This window comes from Octopus bimaculoides, chromosome 7 (genome assembly GCF_046866305.1).
Source record: "Octopus bimaculoides isolate indiv1 chromosome 7, ASM4686630v1, whole genome shotgun sequence".
NCBI lineage: Eukaryota > Metazoa > Mollusca > Cephalopoda > Octopoda > Octopodidae > Octopus > Octopus bimaculoides.
The window spans coordinates 26,427,647-26,450,146 of NC_142934.1; the positions used below are offsets into that span (position 1 = coordinate 26,427,647).

General features: G+C 36.6%; 1 protein-coding gene across 8 annotated transcripts in view; it reads right to left on the reverse strand.

The window, feature by feature from the left end:
* Window positions 1–269: 269 nt before the first annotated feature.
* Window positions 270–22,500, reverse strand: part of LOC106867396 (uncharacterized) — a 214,674-nt gene continuing 192,443 nt past the window's right edge. For 6 of the 8 annotated variants that reach the window (XM_089355040.1, XM_089355041.1, XM_089355044.1 and 3 more), the window contains 7 exons: window positions 13,855–21,405; window positions 12,193–12,246; window positions 8,921–8,983; window positions 7,273–7,326; window positions 4,998–5,063; window positions 2,808–2,861; window positions 271–598 (listed from right to left, as the gene is read on the reverse strand). In XM_089355040.1, the coding sequence (XP_089211166.1) occupies window positions 356–598; window positions 2,808–2,861; window positions 4,998–5,063; window positions 7,273–7,326; window positions 8,921–8,983; window positions 12,193–12,246; window positions 13,855–21,405 (8,085 nt within the window). In that variant the 3' untranslated portion in view covers window positions 271–355. Of the gene's footprint in view, window positions 599–2,807; window positions 2,862–4,997; window positions 5,064–7,272; window positions 7,327–8,920; window positions 8,984–12,192; window positions 12,247–13,854; window positions 21,406–22,500 lie in introns of all 8 variants that reach the window. The other 2 variants (XM_089355047.1, XM_089355046.1) reach the window with 2 other exon arrangements.

The following is a 22,500-nucleotide window of genomic DNA, read 5'->3' on the forward strand; positions in this document are numbered from 1 at the left end:
ATGCTGGGTGATCTGACACTAAAATTCATGCCTGCCTATCTATCTATCTATCTATCTATCTATCTATCTATCTATCTATCTATCTATCTATCTATCTATCTATCTGTCTGTCTGTCTGTCTGTCTGTCTGTCTGTCTGTCTGTCTGTCTGTCTGTCTGTCTGTCTGTCTGTCTGTTTGCCTGCTTGCATGCCTGCCTACCTTCCTGCCTGCCTCCCTGCCTGCCTGCCTCTCTGTCTGTCTATCAGTCTGCTGGCTGTCTGTCTTTGAATTTATGCGTCTGTATGTGTATTTGTATAATAAAATACGTATATTGATGTGAGCATTTTCGTTTTCGTTTTCCCTTTTTTTTTTTTTTTACATATATTTACCTATATATCTCTGCACTTCTCTTGACTGTTTTATGTATATAGATAAGGACACCTCTCGAATCATTAGAACAATAAGAACCTCATCGTCGTCGTCGTCGTCGTCGTCATCATCATCATCATCATCAACAAGAACAACATAAAATTCAACAGTATATTTACATACCCGTTTGACAAGCTGCATGGAGCCTTTGGATTGGTCAACGCTGTCAACAGCATCTTCGAATTTCACCTAAAGTAGCAGAAAGAATCTCAGTTTAGCATGCGGCGGAGACAAGGAAGAAATACGCAGTTACGCTCTTATTGAGAATGAAAACAGCAAGGATAGCGTTCATATACTTAATGTAGCGAGTGAGAAATTTGAAATAATAATGATAACAACACCATTTATGAGGAGAAATTATCGATCAAATCTGGTCAAAGACGGCAAAAGAGATAATGTAGAAGCTTAATGAATTAAAATGAGTTAAAAATAGAATGCGAGCAATGTAGTGAGGAGTGAATCTGAGCTTAGCAGTAGGGTAACAACTCTGAACATGTTTCGTTCTTATTACACCTTCTCAGCGAAATATAGTTTTAACCGTTACTGCTCTACAAATATCTTATATATACATAAATGCATGCATGCATACATACATGCATACATACAGAGGTATTACACCAATTGCTGTGCATTCATAAAAAAATCTATATATTTCTCAAGTCCTTTTTTGTATAAGAGTACTTCCCTGAAGAAGACCAATTAGACCAAAAAAATGTTCGTAGTTTTCTCCGTATCGTAAAGATAAGTTTGATTTCCCATTGCAATGACCGCATTCCATTTTTGATTAAATTTGATATAAGATTTTGAGTTGTGTTCTCTTTCTTTTCTTGACCGAACTTTTTCATTAAGCTCACGATTTGATCTTCTCTCCATGGCTTTTAATTCAATAAAATGTCTAAGTTCACTAGATTAATTTTAGTTCATTAAAATTTTAATACCTGAAAATTTTTAGGTTCGCTACTTCAATTTTATGTCATTAAAATATGAATTCATTAAGATTCCTAGATTGATTGCATAAAATAATCAACGCCAACTTCCGTGCCTTTTAAATGATGGAGATCGCGTTCTCTAACATGCTATTTCCCTCTTCATTTTTCCTGTTCTTTCTTTTCTCGTTTGCTTACATTTATAATTACTCTTTAGTATTCGTTCTCAGTTATTTTTGATTTTGTTTATTTCTATCGCATTTCTTACTCTTTTTTCAAAGTCCGTGTCTGTCTGTATGTGTGTTATAGGTAGAGATTTTAAATCCTGCAAAATGAATTGCGACAATGCATGCGAACACTGGCTGTATATTGCAACTTGTAGGGCACAAGATTGTGGGTGCAAAAGACAGGGTTAGACTCAATCGATTCATCTCTGTACACGACTGAATCTCAATCAATCGGATCATTTTCCTACATGACTGATACATTGTTTTTATCATCAGCTCCAGATGTATGAATCTGCGAAGTTGACTCTTGCAGGCATAGAGGAATAAGACTAAATACTAGAAGCCGTTCACTTCCGGTGTTTTATTGTTTCAGCTCATTTTAATCTCCCTTATGCTTGGGGAAAAAATGGTGTCTAAAACTTGGTCAGATCTGAACGAATACACCTATGATCAAAGGCATTCTAGCCCTTATCGTACCAACTTTTTTCTAGGCTACATTTTCAGATGAGACATTTTCCCGTTAAGAAATAGTAAAGTGTGATTTGAAGGAGATTTGGCTACTATTTCAAGTTGTTGGAACGACCACATAAATACTCCTTCGTTGGCTCTATTGTGACATACGTAAGCTATGATATGGCAAGTTTAGGTTTTTGCCCCCCGATGAAAGGCATTGCCTCCCCCAACACCTTTCATCGTCGTATGTCACATTTGCTTGAATATATGTTTGATCGACGAATATAAAACAATATGTTTATATCCCTCACAGCTAAAACAAATGTTAACGTTTGATAATAGTAATAATTAACATTAATAATACATGTCGCACGAAGCATTTCAAATTTTCCTCCCCTAACTCCAGTTAAAGTTATATTACTTATGGGGTATTCTGTACAGCTAATCGGCTCTGAATGTTTACGAGTGTAAAAAATCTAGTAATTTTACTGAAATTTCATCCAATATAATTATATATATTAAAACAAAAATGGCTCCAAGTTACGCGAGAGGTAAAAAAATGTAAGTGAAAGAGTTTTAATTTCTGCTTTTAAAACATTTTACCTCAAGACATCTGTCACTTTTTAGAATGCACTGGATTCTGTCGAAAGTTATTGGAAATTACTGGAAGTTAAAATAATTTCTTTAGAGTATTGTTATTTTTTCTTTCTTTTTCTCTTCTTATTTTTTCATATGTTATTTTCTTTTTAGGTGTAAGCAAAATAAAAAAAAAAAAATTGTTCGAATGCATACCTCATCACTATTGTTAAATTCATTGTCTTCGTCATCAAGGTTGACAATTTTTGCCTGAAACGAAACGAAACAATGTTGCTGTAATTAAAGCAACCAAAACTGTCAAGTTCAGGGAAGTCAAGTTCAGGGAAAAACGAAATGAAAACAAAACCGTTTTCTCCACGCCGACATATTCGAGGCAGTTTCACTTAGTCCCGACTGGTAAGTATGTATGTATGTATGTATGTATGTATGTATGTATGTATGTATGTATGTATGTATGCATGCATGTATGTATTTATTTATTCATTTATTTATTTATTTATTTATGTGTGTGTATGTGTATGTATATGTGTGTATGTATCGGCTTGTTGAATGTCTAACAGCAATCATATCTGACCTTTATGTTTGAGTTAAGATCCCAATAGAATTAACTTTGCATTTCACCTCCTCTATACTACTTAAAAAACAGATTGTACAAAAGCTGATAATAATAGAGATTTCCGGAATGGTCTTCAAAGATCATTCCAACAATCTGTTTTATTATCTGAAGTTAGGTTAGCATCTTCAAATCCCAAGTTCGATTTCCCTGCTTGGCATCTTGAGAAAATTTCTATAGTTTCGAGTCCATCATTACTTTACAAGTGAAATATGGTAGACGGAAACTATATGGAAATCTGCCAAGTATATCTACTTGGCAGATTTCCATATAGTAACTGTAATCCGAAAGGTATAGCTTTATTACACACTGTGTCACATTGATTCTACATGAGAATTATGTTAAGAGTGCCATTATCTCTGTGAAATGCTCAGTCATTTGCACTTTAAACATATTATTGAATAATTTCTCTGAGTCGACAGAATAATGACTACAAAGGCAAAATATTGAGGGCTTTCTATCCCACTACTTACACAATACAATGTTTATGCTATAAATGTAAAACCTTCAAGCAATGCATATAGGTGAAGCCTATATATAAAACTAAAGAGCAGATATTGTATAACTTCCGTTATATTTCGAGTAAGATTCCCCTTATCAAATATAAGAAACGAAATAATCCAAATGCTCAGAGAAAAAATGATATTGGCTGGCTATTCTGATGAGTTTATATCTTATATCGAGTATTGAATTCTATGCATTAGTAGAACTTTACAAACCTATATCTGTTGTAGAAGGGACTAAAATATGGTCAACTGAACCATAACATGTCCACTAGATGACGTATCTAGGATGTGAAAGACAAAGTCAACTCCGGTGGGATTTGAACTCAAGCATAAACAAACCTGTTTACTGTAAGACGTTCGACAAAGCCGTTAAATTTGTGTCGCATACACACACACTATACGACAATCATCATTGCTAAAATCATCATCCTTATTGTTCTCAGTCTCCTTAGCATCAACATAATAATAATAATAATAATAATAATAATAATAATAATAATAATAATAATAATAAGGCAGTGCAGTAGGATGACATCATATATCAGCTCAATGACTAATATTATTTTAATTCTTTCGGCAAGTACGGGAGGCAACTCCGGATGTCATCCAGTCTTATCAGATATCCTCAGCGAACGTGGTGCAATAGTGATGGGAGAGTCACTAACTGGCTATATGATAATCGTACAAGAGCAGGCGTGAATTATTAGCGTATTTGAATAACCAAATGATTGAAGCTAATGACCATAACTTACCCTGTCTGTCTGCCTGCCTGCCTGCCTGCCTGCCTGCCTGCCTGCCTGCCTGCCTGCCTGCCTGTCTATCTATCTATCTATCTATCTATCTATCTATCTATCTATCTGTCTGTCTGTCTGTCTGTCTGTCTGTCTGTCTGTCTGTCTGTCTGTCTGTTTGCCTGCTTGCATGCCTGCCTACCTTCCTGCCTGCCTCCCTGCCTGCCTGCCTCTCTGTCTGTCTATCAGTCTGCTGGCTGTCTGTCTTTGAATTTATGCGTCTGTATGTGTATTTGTATAATAAAATACGTATATTGATGTGAGCATTTTCGTTTTCGTTTTCCCTTTTTTTTTTTTTTTACATATATTTACCTATATATCTCTGCACTTCTCTTGACTGTTTTATGTATATAGATAAGGACACCTCTCGAATCATTAGAACAATAAGAACCTCATCGTCGTCGTCGTCGTCGTCGTCATCATCATCATCATCATCAACAAGAACAACATAAAATTCAACAGTATATTTACATACCCGTTTGACAAGCTGCATGGAGCCTTTGGATTGGTCAACGCTGTCAACAGCATCTTCGAATTTCACCTAAAGTAGCAGAAAGAATCTCAGTTTAGCATGCGGCGGAGACAAGGAAGAAATACGCAGTTACGCTCTTATTGAGAATGAAAACAGCAAGGATAGCGTTCATATACTTAATGTAGCGAGTGAGAAATTTGAAATAATAATGATAACAACACCATTTATGAGGAGAAATTATCGATCAAATCTGGTCAAAGACGGCAAAAGAGATAATGTAGAAGCTTAATGAATTAAAATGAGTTAAAAATAGAATGCGAGCAATGTAGTGAGGAGTGAATCTGAGCTTAGCAGTAGGGTAACAACTCTGAACATGTTTCGTTCTTATTACACCTTCTCAGCGAAATATAGTTTTAACCGTTACTGCTCTACAAATATCTTATATATACATAAATGCATGCATGCATACATACATGCATACATACAGAGGTATTACACCAATTGCTGTGCATTCATAAAAAAATCTATATATTTCTCAAGTCCTTTTTTGTATAAGAGTACTTCCCTGAAGAAGACCAATTAGACCAAAAAAATGTTCGTAGTTTTCTCCGTATCGTAAAGATAAGTTTGATTTCCCATTGCAATGACCGCATTCCATTTTTGATTAAATTTGATATAAGATTTTGAGTTGTGTTCTCTTTCTTTTCTTGACCGAACTTTTTCATTAAGCTCACGATTTGATCTTCTCTCCATGGCTTTTAATTCAATAAAATGTCTAAGTTCACTAGATTAATTTTAGTTCATTAAAATTTTAATACCTGAAAATTTTTAGGTTCGCTACTTCAATTTTATGTCATTAAAATATGAATTCATTAAGATTCCTAGATTGATTGCATAAAATAATCAACGCCAACTTCCGTGCCTTTTAAATGATGGAGATCGCGTTCTCTAACATGCTATTTCCCTCTTCATTTTTCCTGTTCTTTCTTTTCTCGTTTGCTTACATTTATAATTACTCTTTAGTATTCGTTCTCAGTTATTTTTGATTTTGTTTATTTCTATCGCATTTCTTACTCTTTTTTCAAAGTCCGTGTCTGTCTGTATGTGTGTTATAGGTAGAGATTTTAAATCCTGCAAAATGAATTGCGACAATGCATGCGAACACTGGCTGTATATTGCAACTTGTAGGGCACAAGATTGTGGGTGCAAAAGACAGGGTTAGACTCAATCGATTCATCTCTGTACACGACTGAATCTCAATCAATCGGATCATTTTCCTACATGACTGATACATTGTTTTTATCATCAGCTCCAGATGTATGAATCTGCGAAGTTGACTCTTGCAGGCATAGAGGAATAAGACTAAATACTAGAAGCCGTTCACTTCCGGTGTTTTATTGTTTCAGCTCATTTTAATCTCCCTTATGCTTGGGGAAAAAATGGTGTCTAAAACTTGGTCAGATCTGAACGAATACACCTATGATCAAAGGCATTCTAGCCCTTATCGTACCAACTTTTTTCTAGGCTACATTTTCAGATGAGACATTTTCCCGTTAAGAAATAGTAAAGTGTGATTTGAAGGAGATTTGGCTACTATTTCAAGTTGTTGGAACGACCACATAAATACTCCTTCGTTGGCTCTATTGTGACATACGTAAGCTATGATATGGCAAGTTTAGGTTTTTGCCCCCCGATGAAAGGCATTGCCTCCCCCAACACCTTTCATCGTCGTATGTCACATTTGCTTGAATATATGTTTGATCGACGAATATAAAACAATATGTTTATATCCCTCACAGCTAAAACAAATGTTAACGTTTGATAATAGTAATAATTAACATTAATAATACATGTCGCACGAAGCATTTCAAATTTTCCTCCCCTAACTCCAGTTAAAGTTATATTACTTATGGGGTATTCTGTACAGCTAATCGGCTCTGAATGTTTACGAGTGTAAAAAATCTAGTAATTTTACTGAAATTTCATCCAATATAATTATATATATTAAAACAAAAATGGCTCCAAGTTACGCGAGAGGTAAAAAAATGTAAGTGAAAGAGTTTTAATTTCTGCTTTTAAAACATTTTACCTCAAGACATCTGTCACTTTTTAGAATGCACTGGATTCTGTCGAAAGTTATTGGAAATTACTGGAAGTTAAAATAATTTCTTTAGAGTATTGTTATTTTTTCTTTCTTTTTCTCTTCTTATTTTTTCATATGTTATTTTCTTTTTAGGTGTAAGCAAAATAAAAAAAAAAAAATTGTTCGAATGCATACCTCATCACTATTGTTAAATTCATTGTCTTCGTCATCAAGGTTGACAATTTTTGCCTGAAACGAAACGAAACAATGTTGCTGTAATTAAAGCAACCAAAACTGAAAATGAGTAGTCATGACGTTCAAGTCAAGTTCAGGGAAAAACGAAATGAAAACAAAACCGTTTTCTCCACGCCGACATATTCGAGGCAATTTCACTTAGTCCCGACTGGTAAGTATGTATGTATGTGTGTATGTATGTATTTATTTATTTATTTATTTATGTGTGTGTATGTGTATGTATATGTGTGTATGTATCGGCTTGTTGAATGTCTAACAGCAATCATATCTGACCTTTATGTTTGAGTTAAGATCCCAATAGAATTAACTTTGCATTTCACCTCCTCTATACTACTTAAAAAACAGATTGTACAAAAGCTGATAATAATAGAGATTTCCGGAATGGTCTTCAAAGATCATTCCAACAATCTGTTTTATTATCTGAAGTTAGGTTAGCATCTTCAAATCCCAAGTTCGATTTCCCTGCTTGGCATCTTGAGAAAATTTCTATAGTTTCGAGTCCATCATTACTTTACAAGTGAAATATGGTAGACGGAAACTATATGGAAATCTGCCAAGTATATCTACTTGGCAGATTTCCATATAGTAACTGTAATCCGAAAGGTATAGCTTTATTACACACTGTGTCACATTGATTCTGCATGAGAATTATGTTAAGAGTGCCATTATGTCTGTGAAATGCTCAGTCATTTGCACTTTAAACATATTATTGAATAATTTCTCTGAGTCGACAGAATAATGACTACAAAGGCAAAATATTGAGGGCTTTCTATCCCACTACTTACACAATACAATGTTTATGCTATAAATGTAAAACCTTCAAGCAATGCATATAGGTGAAGCCTATATATAAAACTAAAGAGCAGATATTGTATAACTTCCGTTATATTTCGAGTAAGATTCCCCTTATCAAATATAAGAAACGAAATAATCCAAATGCTCAGAGAAAAAATGATATTGGCTGGCTATTCTGATGAGTTTATATCTTATATCGAGTATTGAATTCTATGCATTAGTAGAACTTTACAAACCTATATCTGTTGTAGAAGGGACTAAAATATGGTCAACTGAACCATAACATGTCCACTAGATGACGTATCTAGGATGTGAAAGACAAAGTCAACTCCGGTGGGATTTGAACTTAAGCATAAACAAACCTGTTTACTGTAAGACGTTCGACAAAGCCGTTAAATTTGTGTCGCATACCCACACATTAACACACGCACTATACGACAATCATCATTGCTAAAATCATCATCCTTATTGTTCTCAGTCTCCTTAGCATCAACATAATAATAATAATAATAATAATAATAATAATGATAATAATAATAATAATAATAATAATAAGGCAGTGCAGTAGGATGACATCATATATCAGCTCAATGACTAATATTATTTTAATTCTTTCGGCAAGTACGGGAGGCAACTCCGGATGTCATCCAGTCTTATCAGATATCCTCAGCGAACGTGGTGCAATAGTGATGGGAGAGTCACTAACTGGCTATATGATAATCGTACAAGAGCAGGCGTGAATTATTAGCGTATTTGAATAACCAAGTGATTGAAGCTTATGACCATAACTTACCCTTCGCATTCGTATCGATTGAGCGAATTCCTCCCAGCCTTCAAGAGCATCTTCAAAGTTCATCTGATTTCAAAGGCGAAAAGAAGATATTAGTTAGTTATTAGTCTGGTTACACTATATTCTTTCTTTCTTTCTTTCTTTCTTTCTTTCTTTCTTTCTTTCTTTCTTTCTTTCTTTCTTTGTATGTTGGTTTGTTTCTTTTTTCTTTCTCATCCCGCATCTCTCTTTTCCTTTGTGTCTTTGTCTTCACATGCATACATACATACCTGCATGCATACACACACACATACATACATACATACACGCATATATACATACATACATGCATGCATGCATACATACATATATACATGCATGTATGCATACATACATGCCTGCATACTTGTATGCATACATACAAACATACATACATACATACATTCATGTATGCTTACGTAGATGAAGGTGTTGTGAATAAACATAGAGTGACCCGAGCATATTTCACCAAATTTAGAAAAAGTATGGCAGTCGGAACTTTCTTCTTACAACAAGACAATATCCCACGATATATTTCGCAGTGCCAGTGCTAATTCCAGCACTTGGGATATTTGGCTGATCAGTAGAGAAAATCCACTCTATAGACATTAAAATTCACAAGATGCTGACATTAACTGGAAACTTCCACAAAAACAGATATATTGATAGTCTCTGTCTAGGAAGAAATAATGGAAATAGATCAGTGCAGTTAACCTTCGAATATCGTATAGTATCTCTCAGACAACATCCGCTAAGTAACAGCAGCAAAAATAAATATTTACTCTTAGTGAAAAGTGAACAACAACCTACGAGTCGGCAGTGAGCTTTTCAGGAGGTACTCTATGGTGATATCACTTACAACTCCATAGAAGCGGGACTAACACACCTTAAACAAGACTTGAATGTGAAACTCAGTAGACTAAGAAAGAAAAATAACTGCAAGACTATGCATGTGTATGTTTCCCCAAGACTTGAAATGACATTAATATCGACATGAAGTGCATCCTTTCTTGAGCTCGTGCCCATTACATCATATCATACTTCGAAGGTTATGCATTTGCTGTCTAATAGCAAGGGATTACTATAAAATACCTAATAAAGAAAAGAGGCAGCGAAGTCATTGGATTCCCCAAGATGCAACCGAAAATATTGATTATGTCAGCTATTTGTGGAAGACATCACATAAACACTATACCAGAGTATGAAAGGCCACACCTCCAGCTTCGTAAAAGCGTCTTTCCAGGATGACCTTCAACAGTGTTTCTCAACCAATTTTCACCTGTGGACTCCTTCGGTTCCTATTTCACCCTACTGGTTCCCCCATAGTCATTTAATGCTAAAAAGAATCCTATTGTATTTTTATAATTAAATATTATTAGGAATTGTATAAATACGGAGCAAATAATCAACGAGAAAATAATTTGCGAAGATATCATTGATCCTATTAATATCTAGTGTAACAATTTAAAAATGATAATAACAAAATCAATAATATAGGTGATTGCAGGCCCCTAAAAAGCATTAAATAGCTGAAGGATTAAGATTAATCAAAGGACAAACTAAGTATGTCTACCTGCTGGAAATAACAGTCAAAACTCTTATTTAATTCGCCAAAATACACTGATAATAACTACAGAAATCAACCAAATCGTATAAAATCAACCAAATTGTATTAAAAAAATTGTCAAAATATTTTGTGTATTGTAGAAGTATAACCAATATATTGCTCATAAATTATAACAAAATTTTATATGAACATCTAAGGGCCAAATGGACCCCGGTTGAGAACCACTGAGGTAGAAGGTCCTGGAATGTAAACAAACACAACTGCGATACTATGTGGTTAGATGAACTACAGTACTGTGCTCAGACCTCTCCCAAAACTTTTGTTGGTTTCAAATTTTGGTACATCGCCGGAACTTTCGAGAGAGTGGGTAAATCGCTTACATCATTCCCAGTACTCAACTGATACTTATTTTATCGACACCGAAAAGATGAAAGGCAAAGTCGATCTCGACTGCATTTGAATTCAGAACATAAAAACGGATGAAATGCTGCTAAACATTCTGCTCGGTGTGCTAACGATTCTGCCAGCTCGCCGCCTTTCCCAAAACTTACATTAACAGTGAATCTATTCTGACGGTTGTCGCAAAACTACCAAATGGGTAGTCAGCCGGGAGACGATTGATAATCGGTCACTGATAGAGAAGGCTTACATTTTACGGGATAGCCCTCGTTAACCTGTTCATAAGAACAACGAACAATTAGCTTGGTATACTCTACTGGTTGGCAGTTGCACGTACAACACTAGTATCCGAAAACCAAAAGACGCATAGGGTTAAAAAATACAGGCCTATAGCTTACTTGAATGTGATGGATAAGTTATACACAGGTTGCTCGATGGCATTCTTCCAGGATCTCATACCAAAGATAATCATTCATATATCTTTTATCTTTTACTCGTCTTAGTCATTGCACTGTGGCTATGCTGGGGCACCACCTTGAAGGGTTTTAGTCGCACGAATCAACTCAAGTACCTATTTGAACCTCGTACTTATTTTATCGATCTCTTTTGCCGAACCGCTAAGTTATGGGAACGTAAACAAACCAACGCCGGTTGCCAAGCTGTTGTGGGAGACAAGCACAAATACAAATACACTCACACACACACATACATACACACGCACACACACACACACACACGCACGCACACAAACACACACATACTCGCACGCACACACACACACACACGACGGGCTTCTTCCAGTTTCCGCCTGCCAGAACCACTCACAAGTCTTTGGTCGGCCCGGGGCTCTAGTAGATGATACTTGCCCAAGGTGCTACGCAAAGGAATTGAAACCGGGACAATGTGGTTGGGTAGCAAGCTTAACATACAGCAACGCCGGTGTCTGTATGTGCATAAAAGTTTATAAACGTACACAATACACACATATATACACACGCGAGCGCACATTCTCAAACACACACGCTCTGTTCATGCAGATGCATACCTAAGCGTTCAAGAAATTCGCTTCGCAAACATAATGCACCAGGTTCAATCCCTTTGCACAGTACTATAGAGTCGAGTCAACCCATGTCCAGAGAATGAAACTCAATAGGCGGAAGCAGTGCGGAACACGATCGATTGCTCTGTATCCATAATCCCAAGGTTCAGCATTGTCACACACAGTGCAACGTTGATTATGCTCGATGATTCTCTTATTTATGGAATACTCGGCCACTTCATTCTTACTTACCTCTTCAATGTCGCTTGTAATACTCTTGTAGTTCTCGAATGTAACAGCTTCCCTCTGCAATGAATACAGATTTTCCATCGTTACCAGAACAGTAACAGCTGCTTTAGCAAATAATTCTTTCTACTGTAGGCACAAGACCCAAAATTTTGGTGATGATGGTGGAGCTAATCGATTACATCGATTCCAGAGGTCAACTAGTACTTATTTTATCCACTCCAAAAGGATGAAAGACAAAGTCGACCGCGGCAGAATTGAACTCAAAACGTAAAGCCGGAAGATATACCGTTAAGTATTTTTGTCCGACGTGATTCTGCTAGCTCTCCGCCATTTTACTTTAGCAAATATTGGCACAAAACAGTTTTGTTTATGTACCAGCGTCGCCACCACCAGTATCAACACCAATATCAGCACCAGCACCAGCACCAGCACTAGCACCAGCACCGTACCCAGCTGCATCACAACCAACACTACTTTCTGCTCTCCACCAACGACACCCATATCTATAAAACCACATTAACCCTTAGGCTGTTACTCGTCCGAAGATTCGATGGTCTCGTATCTTGCCGCCGGTGTTACCTTGCCTCTATAGTAAGACAAATAAAGCACACACATACATATACGTACAGACAAATACACACACAGAGACATACACAGACGTACATACACATACATATACATAAAGGGATAGACAGACAAACACACAAACACAAACGCATACACACGCAGATACATGTACAGACATATACATTGGCACACACTGAACGTCATAGACACAGTCAAGCACATACACATTCAAAAATAGATACATACACATATAGATACCTACAACAGACATACATACATACATACACACAATTACATACACAATCACAAACACTTAGACACACACAGACACATTTACAAACAGATAAACACATATATAGACACATACACGCGTACACTTATACACGTACACATACATGTACAGGTACACATACACAAACGAGTCCTAAAGCCCACTACGCTATGTTGTAACCAGGCACCATTTCAAAATGCAACAGAGCACTATATGCAGCGGATGCATCGTATACTTAACGGATGTTTTTGATACTTCGTTGGGCTGTATTCTAATTTTCCCGTAAGTTTGTCTAGTCTAGAGATAGTAATGGAGAGAAGCCATGATCTATGTGTGCTTTTACGCACAAAATGCCTCTATGAGAGGGTCACTATAAGCAAAAAGCTCAATATTTGTTGTTCTCACAAGACATCCATGTTAAGTAGGATATAAAGAATACCTTTTGGTATTAATACTGTTTTCGTCAATTATATATATATATATATATATATATATATATATATATATATATATATATATATATATATATATATATATACATATATATATATATGTATATATATATACATATGTATGTTGGAAGACATTCCCTGCGAAATTTGCTCCGGCTTTTTTACACTTTGATTTCTTGTTTGGTTGGCTTAATGCATCGGGTTACCACAGCTACCTAACACAACTAACTCCTCCATCCAACAACCAACTCTACCTAGCAACAACAGCAATAACCAACTCTCTAATAACAACTTCCTCCATTATCTCCCTTCTTTATCTCTCGCTATCTCTTTCTCTAGGAATAAAAAAAATGCAATTTGCTTTTCAATCCTTACCTTGTAATGAATTTGATGTTCATCGTCAGTAAGAGGTCTTTCGTATCTGCTGTCTTCTACCTGGTCACTTTGGATCTTAACTATGTCTTCCAGACTATCCTCTGTGTCATTTATTTGATATGGTTCTCTGTTCTCCTCAATGTCATATACTTTGCTCTTGGTACAGACATTCCTTCCTCTTCGTAGATAAAAGTCTTCTTCAGTTCGTCTCAAAGTGTCTTTATTTAAACCATGGCCTTCCATCTGAGAGAAAAAGTCGTCTTCTAGATTTGTTTCCTTCCTATCTTCTTTTGATGCATAAATTTCCTCATATCCTGAAGTTTTGTCGTTCGTTGTTTCATAGGAGATATTATCATCAACAGAAACCCATTCTAATTCAGCGCCCGGCTCATAACTGCTAACCCTAAAAATGCGACTTCCTTCAGTTGATAGCTGAGCATGCGTACTAGTTTCAAATCTGTCCACGTCAGATGGTGAAACTTCTTCCTTTTTAGAAGGCTTTATTTCAAAGCTGTCTATTACAGACGAGGTCATAGGTCCACTCTTAACCGCATGGCCTTGTTTGTCTGTAAAGGAAGTGATTTCTGATAGATAACTGTCTACATCCGTTGGACAATTATCTATCATAGTTTCGTGCCTGTTCACTCCAGAAATATAAATATCTTCGACTGTCGGATATTTATCTTTCTTCAATTCATTCCTACCGGTTTCATTTACAAATTTATTGTCATCAATTTCTTGCGGAAACAACAATGTCTCATAACTGTCTACCTTTCTTAGAGCACTATCCCTCAGGACTGAATTATTATCTCTCGTAGTAGTGCTAAGTGTATTCTCTCTTGACGAATTTCTTATCTGTTTTATTTCTCTTTCCATGCTGTCATCATTGGACGAAGATTTACTCACACAGATATCACGACTTTCATCTTTTACCGATTTATTGTCACCTAATTTATAAGAATCAGCAGGCCTGTTGTCTTCCTTTACTTCAGCATTGTACAATTTAGATAGGCGACTGTCCCCCTCTGTAGGCCTATTCTCTACACCTGTGTCTTTCTTAGGTGGACGAATGCCCTCTTTTGTGATTATCTCACTTTCCTTTATTTCAAAGCTGTCCCCTTTATACAGACGACTGTCTCTGTCTGTAGGCCTCTTCTCTTCAGCTGTGTCTTTCTTGGCTGGCTGAATGCCGTCTTTTGTGATTATTTCACTTTCATTTATATCAAAGCTGTCTCCTTTATACGGACGAGTGTCTCTCTCTGTAGGCCTCTTCTCTTCAGCTGTGTCTTTCTTGGCTGGCTGAATGCTTTCTTTTGTAATTATTTCACTTTCCTTTATATCAAAGCTGTCTCCTTTATACAGACGACTGTCTCTGTCTGTAGGCCTCTTCTCTTCAGCTGTGTCTTTCTTAGCTGGACGAATGCTTTCTTTTGTAATTATTTCACTTTCCTTTATATCAAAGCTGTCTCCTTTATACAGACGACTGTCTCTGTCTGTAGGCCTCTTCTCTTCAGCTGTGTCTTTCTTAGCTGGACGAATGCTTTCTTTTGTGATTATTTCACTTTCATTTATATCAAAGCTGTCTCCTTTATACAGACGACTGTCTCTGTCTGTAGGCCTCTTCTCTTCAGCTGTGTCTTTCTTAGCTGGACGAAGGCTTTCTTTTGTGATTATTTCACTTTCCTTTATATCAAAGCTGTCTCCTTTATACAGACGACTGTCTCTGTCTGTAGGCCTCTTCTCTTCAGCTGTGTCTTTCTTAGCTGGACGAATGCTTTCTTTTGTGATTATTTCACTTTCATTTATATCAAAGCTGTCTCCTTTATACAGACGACTGTCTCTGTCTGTAGGCCTCTTCTCTTCAGCTATGTCTTTCTTAGCTGGACGAATGCTTTCTTTTGTGATTATTTCACTTTCATTTATATCAAAGCTGTCTCCTTTATACAGACGACTGTCTCTGTCTGTAGGCCTCTTCTCTTCAGCTGTGTCTTTCTTAGCTGGACGAAGGCTTTCTTTTGTGATTATTTCACTTTCATTTATATCAAAGCTGTCTCCTTTATACAGACAACTGTCTCTGTCTGTAGGCCTCTTCTCTTCAGCTGTGTCTTTCTTAGCTGGACGAATGCTTTCTTTTGTGATTATTTCACTTTCATTTATATCAAAGCTGTCTCCTTTATACAGACGACTGTCTCTGTCTGTAGGCCTCTTCTCTTCAGCTGTGTCTTTCTTAGCTGGACGAATGCTTTCTTTTGTGATTATTTCACTTTCATTTATATCAAAGCTGTCTCCTTTATACAGACGACTGTCTCTGTCTGTAGGCCTCTTCTCTTCAGCTGTGTCTTTCTTAGCTGGACGTATGCTTTCTTTTGTGATTATTTCACTTTCATTTATATCAAAGCTGTCTCCTTTATACAGACGACTGTCTCTGTCTGTAGGCCTCTTCTCTTCAGCTATGTCTTTCTTAGCTGGACGAATGCTTTCTTTTGTGATTATTTCACTTTCATTTATATCAAAGCTGTCTCCTTTATACAGACGACTGTCTCTGTCTGTAGGCCTCTTCTCTTCAGCTATGTCTTTCTTAGCTGGACGAATGCTTTCTTTTGTGATTATTTCACTTTCATTTATATCAAAGCTGTCTCCTTTATACAGACGACTGTCTCTGTCTGTAGGCCTCTTCTCTTCAGCTGTGTCTTTCTTAGCTGGACGAATGCTTTCTTTTGTGATTATTTCACTTTCATTTATATCAAAGCTGTCTCCTTTATACAGACGACTGTCTCTGTCTGTAGGCCTCTTCTCTTCAGCTGTGTCTTTCTTAGCTGGACGAATGCTTTCTTTTGTGATTATTTCACTTTCATTTATATCAAAGCTGTCTCCTTTATACAGACGACTGTCTCTGTCTGTAGGCCTCTTCTCTTCAGCGATGTCTTTCTTAGCTGGACGAATGCTTTCTTTTGTAATTATTTCACTTTCATTTATATCAAAGCTGTCTCCTTTATACAGACGACTGTCTCTGTCTGTAGGCCTCTTCTCTTCAGCTATGTCTTTCTTAGCTGGACGAATGCTTTCTTTTGTGATTATTTCACTTTCATTTATATCAAAGCTGTCTCCTTTATACAGACGACTGTCTCTGTCTGTAGGCCTCTTCTCTTCAGCTGTGTCTTTCTTAGCTGGACGAATGCTTTCTTTTGTAATTATTTCACTTTCATTTATATCAAAGCTGTCTCCTTTATACAGACGACTGTCTCTGTCTGTAGGCCTCTTCTCTTCAGCTATGTCTTTCTTAGCTGGACGAATGCTTTCTTTTGTGATTATTTCACTTTCATTTATATCAAAGCTGTCTCCTTTATACAGACGACTGTCTCTGTCTGTAGGCCTCTTCTCTTCAGCTGTGTCTTTCTTATCTGGACGAATGCTTTCTTTTGTGATTATTTCACTTTCATTTATATCAAAGCTGTCTCCTTTATACAGACGACTGTCTCTGTCTGTAGGCCTCTTCTCTTCAGCTATGTCTTTCTTAGCTGGACGAATGCTTTCTTTTGTGATTATTTCACTTTCATTTATATCAAAGCTGTCTCCTTTATACAGACGACTGTCTCTGTCTGTAGGCCTCTTCTCTTCAGCTGTGTCTTTCTTAGCTGGACGAATGCTTTCTTTTGTGATTATTTCACTTTCATTTATATCAAAGCTGTCTCCTTTATACAGACGACTGTCTCTGTCTGTAGGCCTCTTCTCTTCAGCTGTGTCTTTCTTGGCTGGACGAATGCTTTCTTTTGTAATTATTTCACTTTCCTTTATATCAAAGCTGTCTCCTTTATACAGACGACTGTCTCTGTCTGTAGGCCTCTTCTCTTCAGCTGTGTCTTTCTTAGCTGGACGAATGCTTTCTTTCGTGATTATTTCACTTTCATTTATATCAAAGCTGTCTCCTTTATACAGACGACTGTCTCTGTCTGTAGGCCTCTTCTCTTCAGCTGTGTCTTTCTTAGCTGGACGAATGCTTTCTTTTGTGATTATTTCACTTTCATTTATATCAAAGCTGTCTCCTTTATACAGACGACTGTCTCTGTCTGTAGGCCTCTTCTCTTCAGCTGTGTATTTCTTAGCTGGACGAATGCTTTCTTTCGTGATTATTTCACTTTCATTTATATCAAAGCTGTCTCCTTTATACAGACGACTGTCTCTGTCTGTAGGCCTCTTCTCTTCAGCTATGTCTTTCTTAGCTGGACGAATGCTTTCTTTTGTGATTATTTCACTTTCATTTATATCAAAGCTGTCTCCTTTATACAGACGACTGTCTCTGTCTGTAGGCCTCTTCTCTTCAGCTGTGTCTTTCTTGGCTGGACGAATGCTTTCTTTTGTAATTATTTCACTTTCCTTTATATCAAAGCTGTCTCCTTTATACAGACGACTGTCTCTGTCTGTAGGCCTCTTCTCTTCAGCTGTGTCTTTCTTGGCTGGACGAATGCTTTCTTTTGTAATTATTTCACTTTCCTTTATATCAAAGCTGTCCCCTTTACACAGACGACTGTCTCTGTCTGTAGGCCTCTTCTCTTCAGCTGTGTCTTTCTTAGCTGGACGAATGCTTTCTTTTGTGATTATTTCACTTTCATTTATATCAAAGCTGTCTCCTTTATACAGACGACTGTCTCTGTCTGTAGGCCTCTTCTCTTCAGCTGTGTCTTTCTTGGCTGGACGAATGCTTTCTTTTGTAATTATTTCACTTTCCTTTATATCAAAGCTGTCTCCTTTATACAGACGACTGTCTCTGTCTGTAGGCCTCTTCTCTTCAGCTGTGTCTTTCTTGGCTGGACGAATGCTTTCTTTTGTAATTATTTCACTTTCCTTTATATCAAAGCTGTCCCCTTTACACAGACGACTGTCTCTGTCTGTAGGCCTCTTCTCTTCAGCTGTGTCTTTCTTAGCTGGACGAATGCTTTCTTTTGTGATTATTTCACTTTCATTTATATCAAAGCTGTCTCCTTTATACAGACGACTGTCTCTGTCTGTAGGCCTCTTCTCTTCAGCTGTGTCTTTCTTAGCTGGACGAATGCTTTCTTTTGTAATTATTTCACTTTCCTTTATATCAAAGCTGTCTCCTTTATACAGACGACTGTCTCTGTCTGTAGGCCTCTTCTCTTCAGCTGTGTCTTTCTTAGCTGGACGAATGCTCTCCTTTGTGATTATCTCACTTTCCTTTATTTCAAAGCTGAGACATTCCTTATTTTGGAATTGTTTATCTTTAATCGTTACGCAAGTGCCTACTGCAGAGGAAAGACTATCTTCAAGTATATGATGCTTTGTTTCATATATGTCAATTCTGTCTATGTCAGTAGAAATCTTATTTTTGTTTTCGCTAGAACCGTCCTCTGTCTCACACCTGTCCACAGGTTTAGATTTATTTTCTTCAGATGTTTTTTGCTTAGAGATACTGCTGCAATCTTTTACAGTTTCATTACTATCTACCTTTGACAGGTGAGTGTCTTTGTTTGTTGAGAGTTTATCTTTGCCGCCTTTTGACAGACAACTCTCCTCATCTGTTGGATGCTCAATTTTCTTTGTTTCAAGAATGTCTACCTTAGATTCAAGACGCTCTAACTCCTTTGTTTCGGTATTGTCCTTTCCTGCGGATGGTTTATCTTTTTTCGTTATAGACAGAGAAGTATCCTCCTTTTTGGCATCCTTATTCGCCATTGATTCAGAGCAAACGTGCTTAGTTTCGTAGATGTCTGCTTTAGATAGAAGAATGTCTTTGTTTTCAAAATGCTCCTCGACTTTCATGCTAAAATTGTTCAAATTAGACGGGAGTCTGTCCTGTTCCTGTTCCTTTGGATGTTCTTCCTCCTTTGTGCCAGGACTCTCACCTTTAGGGGGCTGAGTTTTCTCATCTATCAAGTGTTTGTCATTGGATAGATAGACAGCTTCGTCAGAAGAATGTTTCTGCTTTTTCTTTTCGGAGATGTCTACTTCACTCTGAAGAATGTCACCAACACTTGCAAATTGATTTTTGTTGGATTTATTGCTGTCTACCTTAAAGTGATGCATTTCTCCTACTTCCAAGTGTTTATATTTGATGGAACTGCCCTCATTTATAGAAAATCTATCCTTTTTTGATTCATTGCTCTCTACTATATGTATACTGCTATCCTTGCTTGTCGAATACTCATCTTTCTTTTTCTCATAATTGTCTTTTTCAGAGAGTAAATTGTCTTCATCCTTTGGAAGTATGTGTTTTGTTTCATAAATGTCCCCTAACTCACCGCGCTCTTTCTTACCTTCAAGAATGTCGCCTTCCTTTTTCTGAGTTCTTGTTTTAGTTTCGAAAATATCTTCCTTAGACAGGGCAAGATCAACTTTTGTTGATTGTTTCTTTTCTTTTATGTCATGTTCGTCTATCTTAGATGGAAGGATGTCTTCTTTTTGGCGAACATCCATCTTAGTTTCGTGAAGTTCTACTTTAGGAAGATCTATATTTCCTTTTATCGAGCTCGTCTTGTCAGTTTTAAAGAGATTGTTACTCAATTCAGCAGAAGTTGCATCCTTCTTTGATTCGTATTTTTCTACTTCGGCCTTTTCAGTCGATTTGGAAGAATTCATTTTTGCTAAATCTTTGCCTGTATCGACTGGAGGTTTGTCTGTTGTCTTCTCTTTTTCTTTATGTTGTTTTTCTAAATGTTCGGTTGGCTTCTGATCGAAAGCTGACCTTTTCACAATTTTGATACATTTACCGACTTCAACTTGAGAACTAGTTGTGTTGGTATCACCAGAGTCCCCTTTCTTCGAAACTTCTTTTCTGATCAACGGAGCAGGCATTGTTAGAAGCTGTACACTTTGACCAAATTCTAACGAACAGGTGTTTTCATTTGCAGAAAATCTCTGAATAGGTTCTAAACGGACGACATCTGTTGAGTGTATTGTTTTCTCTATCTTATCACCTGTTTTAATCACAGATATTTTCTCATCTGCTACCAAATAAAACTTGTTATTATTGCTTTCACTGGTGCTGACGTCATTTCGAGAACGACCAATGTCTTCATTAACGTAATCTTTCTTTATTTCAATCGCCACTGGTTTCACTACACTAATTCTCTCATTAAGGCCGGTAGTTTGCTCTCTCGAACGGGTTTCACAGATATTTTCTTTGTCATCTGCATGTTTCGTTATTTTATCGTCTACTTTTTTATCGTCTGCTTCAGTGAAATGCCTAACTTTATCGATGTCATCCTTCCTCAGTTTAGCTATATCCCCTTCTACCGAACGGTCTTTTGGCTTTATTATTTCTTTTCCTTCAATCAAATCTTTACTTCTGTCAACACTTGACACATAAATATCTTTTTTCTTCTCTTCCATTTCTTTTTCTTTTTGGTAACTGCTTGAACCGTTAACTTCCTCCAAACTCGCAACTTTTTCTGCTCCATATTTCTGAGACAGACGGTTGTCATCTTTTGCGCACTCATCTTTTGAAACGGAAAGACTTGTTTTAATTCTTTCAGTATCTTCGTCTTTTGCCTGGAAATGCTTGTCTGTCGAGTCTAACTTGTCTTCTAAAGTATCCTGGGGAAAAAAATTAGATTTACATAAGTGACGAAGAATTATTTTTTGTTATTTTTACACAACATTATAAATTCAATAATGGTACAGAAAATGGAGCAAGGTTGAATGATGGAGTGTGATAAAGTGAAATGGCTGCGTGTAGTAGTCATTATAAATAGTTTTCATGGTGGGTGGTGGATATGGTGGTCATAGTAGAAATGGTGGTGATGATGGCGGTAGTGACGATACAACTTCGTCAAATATACTAGTGACAACGGTAACAACAGCAACAAGAATAAATGCGGCAACGATTATGACCGAGAAGACAAAACAACAACGAGAACGACGACGATGACGATAACAGCAATGACAAAGTCACAAATAAACAAAACAAAAAAAAAAAAGAGGCTGCAAATATATACTGGAACTATTATAAGTGCTATCAAAACCAGTACAACAGGGAGTAGAATAGTAACAACAACAACGCTAATAATAATAACAGTAGAAGTTATGCTGTTGATGATGACGAGGATAATGACGACAACAACCGCAACAACAGCAGCAGCAACAACAACAACAACAAAAATTATAATAATAAAATGAACAAAAAATGATGACTTTTATGCCTGAAAAGTGGACAAATTGGCGATATTACAGAAATACGAAACAGGGAATATTATATTGCGTCTATGAAGAAACAAAATCAACATTTAAACAGATAGAATATGATATGATATAATATAATATAACATGATATAGCATATATAATATAGTATATATAATATAGTATAATATGAATTTATGTAAAATAATATAATGTAATACAAAATGTTAGTTTTTCTGACACTCAATAATAATGACTATCTAAGTTTAGAGAGGATCAAATGGACATATTTAAGAAGCATATCCTGGAAGTCACCTTCAGTACTCCTACGAATTTTCACTGTCGAATTATCACTGTAGACGTGATCCCAGGAAAGTACTGTGATGGCTGGCGTGCTCGCGTGAAATCATTGAAGCATTCGGAAGGACGGCCAAATTAACTAGACTACACTTACATGCACACAATATAATATATCTCACCTAGGCCGTTCCATAGGACACCCCAATATACTA